The sequence below is a fragment of the Malaclemys terrapin genome, chromosome 3 (genome assembly GCF_027887155.1).
Source record: "Malaclemys terrapin pileata isolate rMalTer1 chromosome 3, rMalTer1.hap1, whole genome shotgun sequence".
NCBI lineage: Eukaryota > Metazoa > Chordata > Testudines > Emydidae > Malaclemys > Malaclemys terrapin.
Genome location: NC_071507.1, coordinates 79,199,110 through 79,212,019, shown reverse-complemented (window position 1 = coordinate 79,212,019; position 12,910 = coordinate 79,199,110). Strand labels below are relative to the sequence as shown.

At 39.8% G+C, this 12,910-nt stretch overlaps 1 protein-coding gene across 1 annotated transcript in view; it reads left to right on the top strand.

Moving 5' to 3' along the window:
• The window catches only part of DISC1 (DISC1 scaffold protein), a 357,611-nt gene that overhangs the window by 313,925 nt on the left and 30,776 nt on the right, over nucleotides 1-12,910 (top strand). The window contains 1 exon segment of the mRNA XM_054024187.1: nucleotides 5,788-5,832. Within this exon segment, the coding sequence (XP_053880162.1) occupies nucleotides 5,788-5,832 (45 nt within the window).

The window sequence follows — 12,910 nt, the reverse complement described above, 5'->3', positions numbered from 1 at the left end:
CTGTATTGTCTTTGTTGTGAAAGACTTCTTTGAGGCAGAATCAGTGAAATAATTCTTCTAGTTCTCACATGTTAGTATGGTATCAAATTCTGTGGTGGGGCAGAAGTTCAGTCCCTGAGAAAGTAGATAATTCAGCTCTGGTAAGAGGTAGCCTTGATAAGTTGATGACATTGGGGTGTCACCTAGTATCCATCTGGTGGATCTTGGTGTCATGGTTTCTCCTGGAAGTGGTGTTCTGTAGGTTGTGAATTTGTTGTAGTTATTTCCATTTTTTGTTTTTGTGTTGGATGGGGTGGGGGTGGGGTTATAGTTGTTTTGGCTTTCTTGCATGATCTCCAGGTAGGGTTCCTGGTTTTTTTCTTTTCAGCGTATGGGAACATGTGATGATTTCTTATTTGAGGGGCGTCCCTTCTGGAATATGTGCCGTACTGGAGATGGTTCCTCAGTTTTTCTGAAGAGCTCTTTAGCATATTTAGAGTTGTGTGTAGTTAAGTGGTCAGAGGGTTATAAATGGTTAGTCCTCTGGAAGTCCTCTTGAATTTGCTCAGGAAGTAGAGGACGCTGTTAAGTTTGGTTTCCTTTTTCTTCATGTTGTGGAATTTCCATTTCAGACAGTGAAATCTGATATCTTCCCATGTTGTTTGCCGTGTTGTGGTAGTTGTGTTGGTCCCAGGTTATTAGAGATACAAAATGGATGAGGTAATTTATTTTATTGGACCAACTTTTGTTGGTGAAAGAGACAAGCTTTCAAGCTTACACAGAGCTCTTCTTGGAAAGGTACTCCGACTATCACAGCTAAATACAAGGTGGAACAGATAAGGAGTTGCAAGTTGCACATGTTGCAAGTGACCATTCAAGGTGAAGTGGATAGTTTACACCTCTACAGTTGTATGACAAAGGAAGGTTAGTGGGTTACAGATTGTTGTAATGAGCTATAAATCCAATGACTTTATTCAGTCCACAGTTTTTGTTGTCTAGCAGAGTTATGAACTTAAGTTCCCAGACTCATCTTTTGAAGGTGCTTTTCACGTTTTTTTTTTCTTCTGGCTCATTACAATAATCTGTAATATCCTGGGACCAAGACAGCTACAAGACTGAAAACAAATTTTACCACGATTTTCTCAGTTGCTCCCCAGATAAAGTTGTTGAGTTTCCCAACACTGCCTGCTTCCTATGTTGACCAAGTGATTAGGTGCTTCATTTCATTTTAGAAAAATGAGGCCAACTTACGCATTTTGAGACAAATGAAGCTGCTTACAATGGCATTGGAAATTCAATTCCAGAGCTGCTTCAGCTTCAGTTCTACTACCTTAGCTTCCCAGATTCTTGTGTTTCCCCTATGCCTTTCATTCAGTTTTGGAGGTCTTAAGATCTGACCCCATATGGCGCCTCTAAATAATACATATATACTTATGCCCTTAGTTTGACATTATTACATTTTCAAGATTTTGTTTATTTTTGTGAAGTATAAAATCTGTACAAAAATTTTCATCATTGGTGTTGTGGTTTAGACAGTAGCATAACAGGCTAGTAGCATCTGAACAGGAATGTTGGGCAGTGTATGTCTAGTGAGAGAAGGCATGGAGTGTATCTTTCACAAACACCGCCAGTTATGGGGTAGAATATTTAATAAACACATTACACCTTTCTATAGCCATGGCAATAATTTGAGAAAGAGAAACTGGGTAAAGGAAGGAAGCAAGACCTCTGATCTGTAAATGCACTTACTTGAGAGGTCTGGCATCTCTTTTCCAGCATTTAAACTTTCTGTCATGATGCATAACTGTGGAACTTTTGTGGTTGTTTAAAAATAGCTCTGTCTATGGCAAAATAGGTTGTATTTACTAGTTACTCTTTCATTTGACCACTGAAAGGGTTTTAAGGTATCTCTTAGGGAACAGCTTATTGATGATCATTAGTAATCAACCACATGATAATTTATCATGTGACAAGGGATGGAGATTATAAATACTCACTTAAGGAAGAACGTGCATTTACCAAATTATTTGATGGTCTTCTTTGCGTCCTTATGGAGTCCTTCTAAGGTACATATCTTGATAAGATTGAACTAATTTTTGTGAGGTATCAAAAGAGGAGTGGTATCCTTTGAAGAATATTAACTCCTTTCCAAAAAAGAGGAACAGAGGCATCATTTGTTTTGGAGCTTGCAGAATTGTTAGCTTCAAAACAATGACAGAAAGGATATAATACATATGCACACACACGGCAGCCTGGCAATTGATTCACTTTATACTGAAATGTTATGAGTGAGGGGTTGAAGGCTGGATTCTAGTGGTTCATTTGTCAGCATTACCAATAACTACTTCATATACTTTCACTTCCAGTCATTTATCTTGTTACCTCTGGCAAAACGTTATTGTAAACTGGGTCCTGGGTTCATGGCGCTGTATTATAAATTCAGTTTCCTCACATATGATTAACTTTTGCTCACAGGTTTCATTAAAAACTTAAGACTTATGCAAAAGGGGTTTGAAACAGGAGAAGGGGAACAGCCAGTCATTCAAGATCCTACTGGATTTGCTCCTTGACAATAAAGACTTGTTTATTTTATTATTATTTTTAAAATAAGATATATCCTCAGTAGATCACAGAATATCACATGCTCAGTCATGATTGTTCAGGCTTTGCATGCTTTGAAAGTTCCAGATATCTTACTTTCCTGTGTGATCATAAGTTTATTATCTGACAGCCTTATCCCTGTATTTCTTAAGACCGTTGGAATATATTTTATAGTTGTACTTACACTGAAGACTCAGTGATACTCACAAATACTATTCTCCTTTTAACCTGCTTATGTAGAACTCAGAATTAAATATACTGTGTTTAATGGGACAATAAACTACCTGTGGCATCACGGAATAACCATATCTAACAAACTTCCCCTGCAAAACCAACTGCAGAGCTGGGAAAACATCTATAACCCATGACAACCCTGCTGGTAGAAGCACCTTTACTGGTTTTTGCCAGAACTAAATCAGATGGGACCAGCCAGAATTATCCTGAAACAGCCAAAAACACCTGAGAATAAATGGCACCCCACTGGAACTACCAACAGCTAGTCAGAACAGCAGTCTTCTTTAACTTATTGGAACAAATCTATAAACAACACTAATCAGTCTGAACCAAGCCAAAGAACTCCTGCACCAGACAGAGCCAAGACAGATTCTGGCAACTTCAGGTATGGTTCTTCTATCAGGAACCAAAATTAACTTGCTGGAATTAAGTAAGAACAACATGGAGCCACCTTTAGTCTGAAGGAACCAAACTAGAATCCTGGCAATTGGGTGTGATTCTGCCATGGTCCCAGTGGGTCCTAGATTTGTTCCTTAAATTTTTCTGTAGCTCTAAATTGACTCCAAGTATTTTTACTCTGGTTACTTAGAAGTGGAGGAGGTTGGAATTTTTTTCATAGTTTGTTTCTGGGTAATTTCGGAATTATACCAGGATTTTTCCCCGTCTTATATACAATAACACTTCATTTCTCAAGATATTAACACCTGCACATTGCATCTCTCCTTGTGTGTCCTTGCTTTGACTTTTGTTTGTTGATATTTTCCTTGTAAGCAACATAAGAGACACTGCTGACAACTAATAGCTGTGTAGATTTGTGTGTGTTAAAACCTCCCTAACACCTGGTATCTCTAGGATCATGTATACCCATGAAACTTCACGTTTCATTTCCTGACCTGTCCTTTTTTTCTTCTTCTTCTGGCATGCTGTGCAGTGTTCCCTCTTTAACCTTATGAAGGAAGGAAACACCTACTAGATTTCAAGAGAATTCAGGTGATTAAAGTTTCAAGGTAAAAAAAACAAAATGCAGTAGTATTACCTTTGGTACGCCAACATGTTTGGTAGCTACCACATCAGTCATTTGTAACATGTATAATTCCATCTCAATGCTTGAAACAGTGTGTGTGTTGTTAGAGTAGAGATCGGGTTGCCAGGTTCTCTTCCAGCTGTGCTATTAATTTGCTTGACCTTGAGCAAGTCACCTTTCCTCTCTGTACCTCAGTTTTCCCATCTGTAAAGAAGGTTTGTAAAACGCTTTCAGATCCTTGTTGAAAAGGTGCTATATAATTACACAGCATTTTATTTGATTAACTATGTTTGAGATATTAATACTCTGTGATATTGAAATGGACTCTCACTAAAAAGAAATGACAACAGTATACTTTTTAACTGACAAACGTTAAAAATTAAGTCAAAACTGAATGTGATACAGTGTTTGTCAGAATTTGGTGATAGCAGTCAGCAATAAAGCCTTTGTCAGTGGGATGCAACATATTACCATAGATTAAAGTACCCTCTGATCCAGGAAGTAAATGTGCCAGATGTAAAGGGCAACACTTTTAGAAATCTAAACAAAATGTACTTTCATATTAGTTTAATTAAATATTGTATTTGTAGAGATTCAAAAATCATTTGGAGACTTTAAATTTATCTACCTTAAATGTCAACATTGAACATCAGTGAAGGTCAGTGTTTAAGTATGTTTTCTATATCCTTAATCCAACCTGCAAAGGGATTCTGTAACAACAAGCTTGTATACAGTGCTCAGGTCACCATTGCACAGCCAGCATTTACCCACATTTACTGCACAGCGATGCCTAAGATACCGCTGCCCATTCTAACCATAAGGAAATACTGAGGAGTGCCAGATACCACTTTGTGGTATCTCTGGGTAAACACTAGCTTTTTAATGAAGACCTCTGTATCTCATCAAATTTAATCCTTCCAAGAACATGAAACATAGTAAAAACCAACAAATGCACTAACCAACACACCAACAAACAAAAACTGAAGACAGAGTTAATGTCTTTGCAGAGTTCCCTTCTTTGCAGAGGTGGAGTTCTGAAACGTTCATCAAGAATATTCTATGTTTTATAATTTGTTTCCTATATACAGGTCTCTGATACTGTGTATTGCTTTGTCAAAACACTAACTTTAGCTCTATTCAAGTGAGGGCTACAAATAGTCTGTGTGTGTGATACTAATATATAATTTTACAGTTTCATGACTTCCCCAACTACCCCTCAGCCTAGCCATTTAAATATTTTCTAATTACTTGTATCGTAGTAGAAATGTGCCTTGAAGAAGGAGAGGCTAGTAGCCTTATGGATCAGTTCAGGGAAGTCTTCCATATCTGTATGTGCAGACCATGGGGCCTGCGTGGGACACCAATGGGACGCTGCACTGGCACAAGGATGTACTCGTGCAGTGTCACGTAGATGATTGGGGCCTACAATCTTAATTTATAAATTAGAGTTTAATCTGATAATCGTTGGTTCTTTGTACAATATATTGACCAAATAAATCTAATAATCTACATTTCACCTCTCTCATTCTTTCAGCTTTTTGTTAGAGTGGCTAAAAAAGGTTTGCTTTCCACATACACTTTTTGAACTTATACTGTTCTTTACAAACTTAATAAAAGATTCCACCTCCACCCCATCTACTGGTTTTGAAGATGATATTCGTTTGTTTGTAGATTTGAGGGGGAGGAGCAAAAATCACGCTTATTTATAAAAGAAACTGTAGCCTTAAATATGGCCTGGCTGTCATTCCATAATAAGCTCGATGGAAAATAGCTTTTAGGTTTCTCCTTTGTTGACTTCTATCCTCTTTCTTTATACTTACACAGGCTGAACTCTTATATTGTTTTGCAGCATAATTTTTACTATGCTATACTGCTGCTACACAATTACATTAAAATCCTCATGTTTATACATAATGTATTATGTTTATCTTATGACCTATCCCTAACAGGTTGTGGAGGATATTTCATTTGGTACAGATGATCATTTATATGAGGTAAGTGCTTTCTAGACAACATAAGAGGATTGGGGGAAATTGTACTAACTTCCTTGGGATTCCTTTAAAACAGATAGCTCTTTTTCACCTTTGGGTGAAAATTGCAGAATAGGGGGCAGATATTTAGGAAAGCAAGGCCAAATCCAAAATGAAGGGGACCAATCTTTCTGCCACTGAAGATAATGGGAAAACCACTAGTGACTTCAGCAGAAGCACGATCAGACCCTAAGGCAGTGATTTTAACACAGCTGTAAGAAATAGCATTAATGCATCAGAGAAATAGACAGCTAGAGATAATTAGTTGACTCTAGTGTACAACAATAATGATATTTTAACATGGAGCAAAATCATAATGCTTGTTTCCTCGTCTACCTGTACCATACTTTTTGATTCTATTTGAATCCCTTTGAACACATTATTTTTCCTTTCAGAAGTATATAAATGTTTGGAGTATCGATATTCAATATAAATGTTATCTGGATACAAATCCTGGATGTTTGTCATCTTTTTGGTATCTTGTTTTGCAATCATTTTGTAAATAAAGATGTCAGATCCTACAGTTTGTATCTTTGAGTAAAGTCTAAAATAATTTTGAGATGCATTTCCTGTCAAAAATAAATGGGAGGACAACCTCTTTTTGGCTATAAACTGAGTGGTCAGATAATAAATCTGTAGTTACGCTTATATTGCCCTTAGGAGTAGTCTAAATTCACTATGGCCCAATTCCACACTGGGATACCTTCGGCTGAAGCTTACATATTGAGAAAGTTTAGTTGATATGCACCACGTCCAGCAAGCAAATTAATTACACAGGAAGTAAACCTTATTTCACATCCCATAGTAGTATACATGAGTATATGTACCCCCTGCTGCCCAGCCATGCAAATTCAAACACGAACTGTTCCTGGGTTGCAATATGGGGTAGCCATCTGGACAAGCCACTACTCTGTATTACCACCAGTAAATCCAAAGGCTGCATAGAAGCTGGAAAAATCCAGGCAAGATACTGTACCTCAAGAGAAGAACTCAAATTACTGTCTTTGTGGACAGGCAGACTGTGAGATCACACCTATGAGACTAGATATGCCAGAGAAAGTTCAGCTGTGCATGATGGCAGCATGCGCAGGAAGAAGCTTTTGGGGGTGAAGGTTATCTAAGCAAAAAATGAGTTTGAGATGATGAAAACTGCCTCTCATGCCATTGGCCTCAGCTGTGAATCAGGACAAAGCCATGCATATGCCTCTGAACAGTGTTGACACACAAAAGGAGTACATAATCCCGCAGGCACCAAGACAGCGAAAACACCTGTTGTCAGAAAAGAATGACAACAATGGTACATGGACAGTGTCCAGTCATCAGCCACAGGCAGCTGCCAAGATAGCAGAGTCTTTACAAGATAGTACAGGCAGCATATGGCCTGAGATACAGAATGTAAACACCTCCAGCAGACTAATGCACAGCAGTGATACAGAAAGCTGCAGGACAGTTGCTGGATCATGGTGACTAGACAGAGGAAGAAAAAGGAATTACTTACACTGTGAGCCACCTGCAAATCATATCCAGCTATGCTGACTCCTTACACAAATGGATGTGCACATCAGAAAGCAATTTCTATGAAAAGTTCTGGCCCAATGCAGATTATCACTTGCAAACCAGTAGATGACAATACCCACAGGAACTGGAATTATCCCAGGTACATTAAATGAAGCCAGTGTAGTAGCACACTTGCATATTCAAAGCCTGCCCAGACCAGAAATACTGTATCCTTCAGACAGAGGGAATACAGATGATAAGAGACGGGAACCTTCTCTCACACAGAACATGGCAAGGTGTCTTGTGTGACTGAACGCTGGAGGACAGCAGAAAGATATAGACCTGTGTGGATGCTCTTCCAAGAACGTTCTTCAGCAACTGTAATACAGGAAACATGAGGGGACAGAATGGTCAGGGTTGCAGCATGATTTTGGCAGTAATTAACATGCCCATGTGCCACAACATCCAGCATTCCGTACCACTACAGAGGAAGTGGGAGGATAGAACAGACTGAGCTAAAGAAATGCGAGATGTGGTTGTGAGTTGTCACGTAATTACAAAGAACCTGAGTGGGAATCTTAGTACTTGAGTCACTGCACGTAAGAAGAAGCTCTGATGCATGTTGTCGTGTTGAAGCTGCTCCCAAACACCCCCACATGCCCACGCGACAGCTTCATTCTTGGCAAAAGCTTGATGGGATGGCAAGAATTAAAGCATGTATGATAAGCCATGGTTTGCTGTGTTCCTACTTACCTTTTGGAGTTTGCTTGGGTTATGTTTCACATAGCCCCTCTCCTCTCACCAATATGCCAGAACATGCTAATCCCTGTCACTCAGACATGCAGAGAGCTCTGACAAAGTGAAATGTTTGGAGGATGAGATGCACAAGCAGTGATCATCTCTTGTGTCCATAGTCACACAAGACATACTCAGGCTGTGATATACAAAAACAGACAAGTACAGTCCCACACCATCCCACCATTCATCTTGGTCTGTGCATCCAAACTAAGTCACCAAACCCAAAGATGGCATACAGAGGGTCAGCCAGAGCTTCCCATGATGTGGTATCTCTGGAACAGAACTGCCAGGCAGTAGTCAGTATTGGGGCACAGCTTGTGTGGTGGCCGTAGCTGGGTGATCACTCAATGGGGTGATAGCTTTACAAACCATTTTCTCTGCTTCCCATTATGGATGGTGAACCACTGCTGCGTCTGTCCAGTATTTTTTTTAAAGTACAGTAGATTGTAGTCATGTCACTCTCAGACCCTGAGAATGAATAGTGCAGCTGTGGTGGTTTCTTGAATAGATGCATGCAGTTTTGCACATTGATGCTTGCTCTGCACATATTATCCTGGGTGTTGTACATTATGCACAGAGAGAATTTGGACCTGTTCTCAGTAGTCAGTGCCACCCTCTTCTCTACAGTGACTCCCACATTAAGGGATGCAGAACATGGAGAAATGTTTTCTCCTTGTGTAGTTTGACCACTGTGTGGCTAGATAACTCAATGTCTGAGTATGGTATGAGATTACACTACATATGGTTTAGGTCAGAGGTCGGCAAACTACGGCCTGCGGGACGCTCCTGCCCGGCCCCTGAGCTTCTCCCCCAAGAGGCTAGCCCCTGGCTCCTCCCCTGCTGTCCCCCCTCTCCCACAGCCTCAGCTCACTGCGCCGCCGGCGCAATGCTCTGGGTGGTGGGGCTGCAGAGCCTGGGCCTGACCCACTGCTCTGTGCTGCGCGGTGGCGTGGCTGGCTCCAGCTAGACAGCCAGCCACCAGTGCTCCAGGCAGCACAGTAAGGGGGTAGGGAGGGTTGGATAGAGTGCAGGGGAGTTCAGAATGGTGGTCAGGGGGCGGGGGTGTGGATGGGGTGGCGAAGGGCAGTCAGGAGCAGGGGGCTGGGGCAGGAATCCTAAGGGGGGACATCAGGGTGAGAAGCAGGAGGGGTTGGATGGGCCAGGGCCGGGCCACACCTGGCTGTTTGTGAAGGAACAGCCTCCACTAACCGGCCCTCCATACAATTTTGGAAACCCGATGCAGCCCTCAGGCCAAAAAGGTTGCCCGCCCCTGGTTTAAACATATAATCAAGTGTTCATGTCTACGTGTACTTTTTGACATACCTGGCTGTGATTCTTCAGAGGTGCTGAGTACCCACAGCTCTGATTAATTTCATTTGGAGTGGTGGCAAATCAGCACTTCTGAAAATGAAGCCTGAATGTTCTAAAAAAAGTTGTAATGTGAAATGTCTGTCTGACAGCAGAAACCCCATCTTGTATTTTAAATTACTTCAAACAGTTTTTAATGGGCATAAAAGAAATATCAGTTCTAATTCAGCCCAGACGAGAAATGTCTCACTGGGTATGCTGTAGCAATAGTTCTAAGGCTTTTTGTGCTGAAAGTTTTATCAGGGGCACAATTTCATTAATTTGAAGACTAGACAGCTTGCTTACTGTTAGGGACAGGTTTGGGGATGTATCTCGGACTCTCACTTCTGAGACTGAAGAGGAACTTTGTGGTGAAAACAACAGTGACAAAAAAGAGTGTGTTGACTTCACTAATTCCTATATGCAAACTGCTGAACTAGAATTCAGAGAGGGAGGATGGTGTCTGCACTGGAGAAGTTGACCAAACGTATATTTATAGCTAAGTGGTACTGTATAATGACTGCCAGTTGGAAGTAGAGATTAAAATGGCTTTTAAGAAAATATGAACCACAGAAAATAAATGGAAAAACATTCTGATCTCCTATTAAAGCTGATACGCTAATGCAGGTGCAGCAACGTCTGTTGTATACCCACAGCTAAAAAGGGGAGGAGAGGTGAGTAAGTCCACTTTGCATTAGAAAGCTGAGGAAATTTTCCCACCACTGCCAGAAATATATCTTACAACAATCACATGCATTTTGTTTGCTTTAGGAGCAACAAAAATAAACCCCATCAAAAATTACACCCTCTGCACGCACAAAAATCCATACCATAATTTCATCTCTCTTACTATATTAATGTCTCCTAGCAGTAACATTCAGATTCCTAAAAGTGAGGTCAGTGCAAAAAATAATCAAACAAGTCTTAAGGTGCTATCAGAGTTACATTTGCTTGCAGCGTTAGTGTAACCAGCAAGCGGGAGGATTTGTGTTAGTACATTGTGCTTGAGGCAGAGTCCATTTATTTCTCTGAGCTAGTGTTGTGCAGTATACACAGAGCAGATCTCCTACCAGGAAGTGGTTGGAATAGTTTCTATGTCACTGGCAGTGTGTGTGTGTGTGTGTGTGTGTGTGTGTGTACAATACTAGGCATGAAAGATGCTGAAAAGCACTGTTCCCTCTCTATTTTGTAGCTGTTACCTCCTTTTTTAGAAGTAGAGGATTGTGAATTTGTTTTTGAAAATGTAGAATACTCACTTTTATTGAGAGCATTGGTGACTTGTCTCACCTCATATAAGACAATTCTCAGCACTCTGTCCTCAATGTTAAACAACAGTTGAAACTATCTATCTACAGCATGACCTCTCCTCCCCCTCTCCCCAAAAAATCAATACACTGCCTTATACACCAAGGTCTTCACAAGATATGAGTATATTTCTCATGACCTACTAATGTGGTATGCAATGACACTGCTTGTCTAGGGAGGAAATTGTTTATTTTAACAGAAGAAGCAGCTCTCTCCCATACATAGATAATACACCCAGATTAATGTTGTTATTACATTAAGATGGAGTTAAGCTTGAGAGCACATTTCAGTAGTTTAGGGTAAACTATATTACAGGGGTGTTGTTATTACTCACTAGACACCAGGCAGTAATCGTGATTATGAGTAAGGGATTTTAGAATTTGTGGACCCAGATTAAATTAAACTCATTTTTAAAGAAGTATTTGATTTTTTTTTCATTTTCCCCCTTATGATGTCATAGGTCTGGACTGGGTGCTAAATTTATTACAGGACTCCGTATTAATTCATTGTAATTCTGGATCCAGTTATCTGATTTATTTGTAAATTCTCAGAAAATTCATTCCGTACTCAGAGAAAGTGCTGTAATTTTGGGGAAGATGGGCTGTATTATTCATATGTAACAAACCGGTTGATTCCCTTCTTTAAGTGCAAAACTTGACTTACCAATGGAGTTACTATCAATGCATCCATAATAACTGCACACTATTATTTCAGAATAGTTTTTAAATTAATCTACTGATAGAGCAGAAATTGAGTCTTTGCAGTAGATCTCACTTAGGAGCCTAAATTTTAATTTTGCAGTGGCACAAAGGATCTGTAGACATCCTTGTAGTACAGTGTTTATATACAAGGTTAGCATTCAGTATGATGGGAAATAAACTCAAATTATTTTTGGAAAGTTGATGCCTTTCTTAACTTGTGTGTGAATGTTCCTTTTAAAAAAAAAATCAAACACCAAACAGCACAGTGGGTAGTGATACACAGCATCAAAGGGTAGACACTTTGCCTATTGGAATTCTGGGGATTTAGTTATACCTCAGGCCTCTGGGTTCTCTACATCATAAAAACTGTACGATTATCATTGCTGAGCCCAATTTGTACTTTTGTGCCTACATTGCCAATCAGTCATCTCACTGGTGCCCATAATCTCAAGCCCCTAATTACGTTCCAATAAAGGACTGGATTTAAGGCCCCTTTAAACATTTTTCTCATTAATATTTTATTTCAAAATTGCATTGGATGGGGAACACACTTTAAGCTAATTATCTATGAGTCTGAGGTACAGAGCACCTAGTTACACACTGTTCATTATGCAAATCAACAAGAAGAAATATCATTTTGAATAAGTACTTGTTGCAGACCGTTTGGGGTGTTTTCCAGATTAAAGTTTAGAAACTCTTATAAAAGAAGTACATACACTGGAATATGCAATGCTTTTTTTATCTTACCACACAAAAAAAAAAAAAAGACTAAGTCATTAAACCAGTTTTTCCAATTATTTATATTTTGGGGCTTTGCTTTGGCTGCTGTTTTAACATACTGAGCAGGTTAGTTGCCCAATGTTTTATTAATTGTTTATAGGCTAAATCCTGCACCTGGTGCTTTAGTAGTGAGACACCAGCTGGAGCTGTTCTGCCTGATTTGACTCTGTGCCTACCCAACACAGAGAATCGTAAACAGAAAACTCCCTCCCTCTTAGAACTGACCATGAAGAGACTTTGCAGCTATCCAGCCATGCCCCTGTCCCTGGAGGCAGAGTCAACCCACATTTCCATATGGTTATTGAAGGATAGGTCTGGACTGGCAGGCTGAAGCAGCCTGGACAAAACATTTTGAAGGGCTGAATCAGTGGATCTGTATAAATGTTGTAATTGTTAGTATTATAAATTAGAGCACCAAGAGGGTCTCCGCTAACAGAAGAAAAAGCTCAAAACCTACACAAATATTTGCTCTTGAAACATTTCATATGCTCCTCTTCTCCCAACCTACCCCAAAACAGCAGTTATTAACAGTGCTATGGCTCTACCTAGAAACAAGATAAAACTGCAGTAACTCAAGAATGATATATGAAGACTGGTCCACAAACTCACCCATA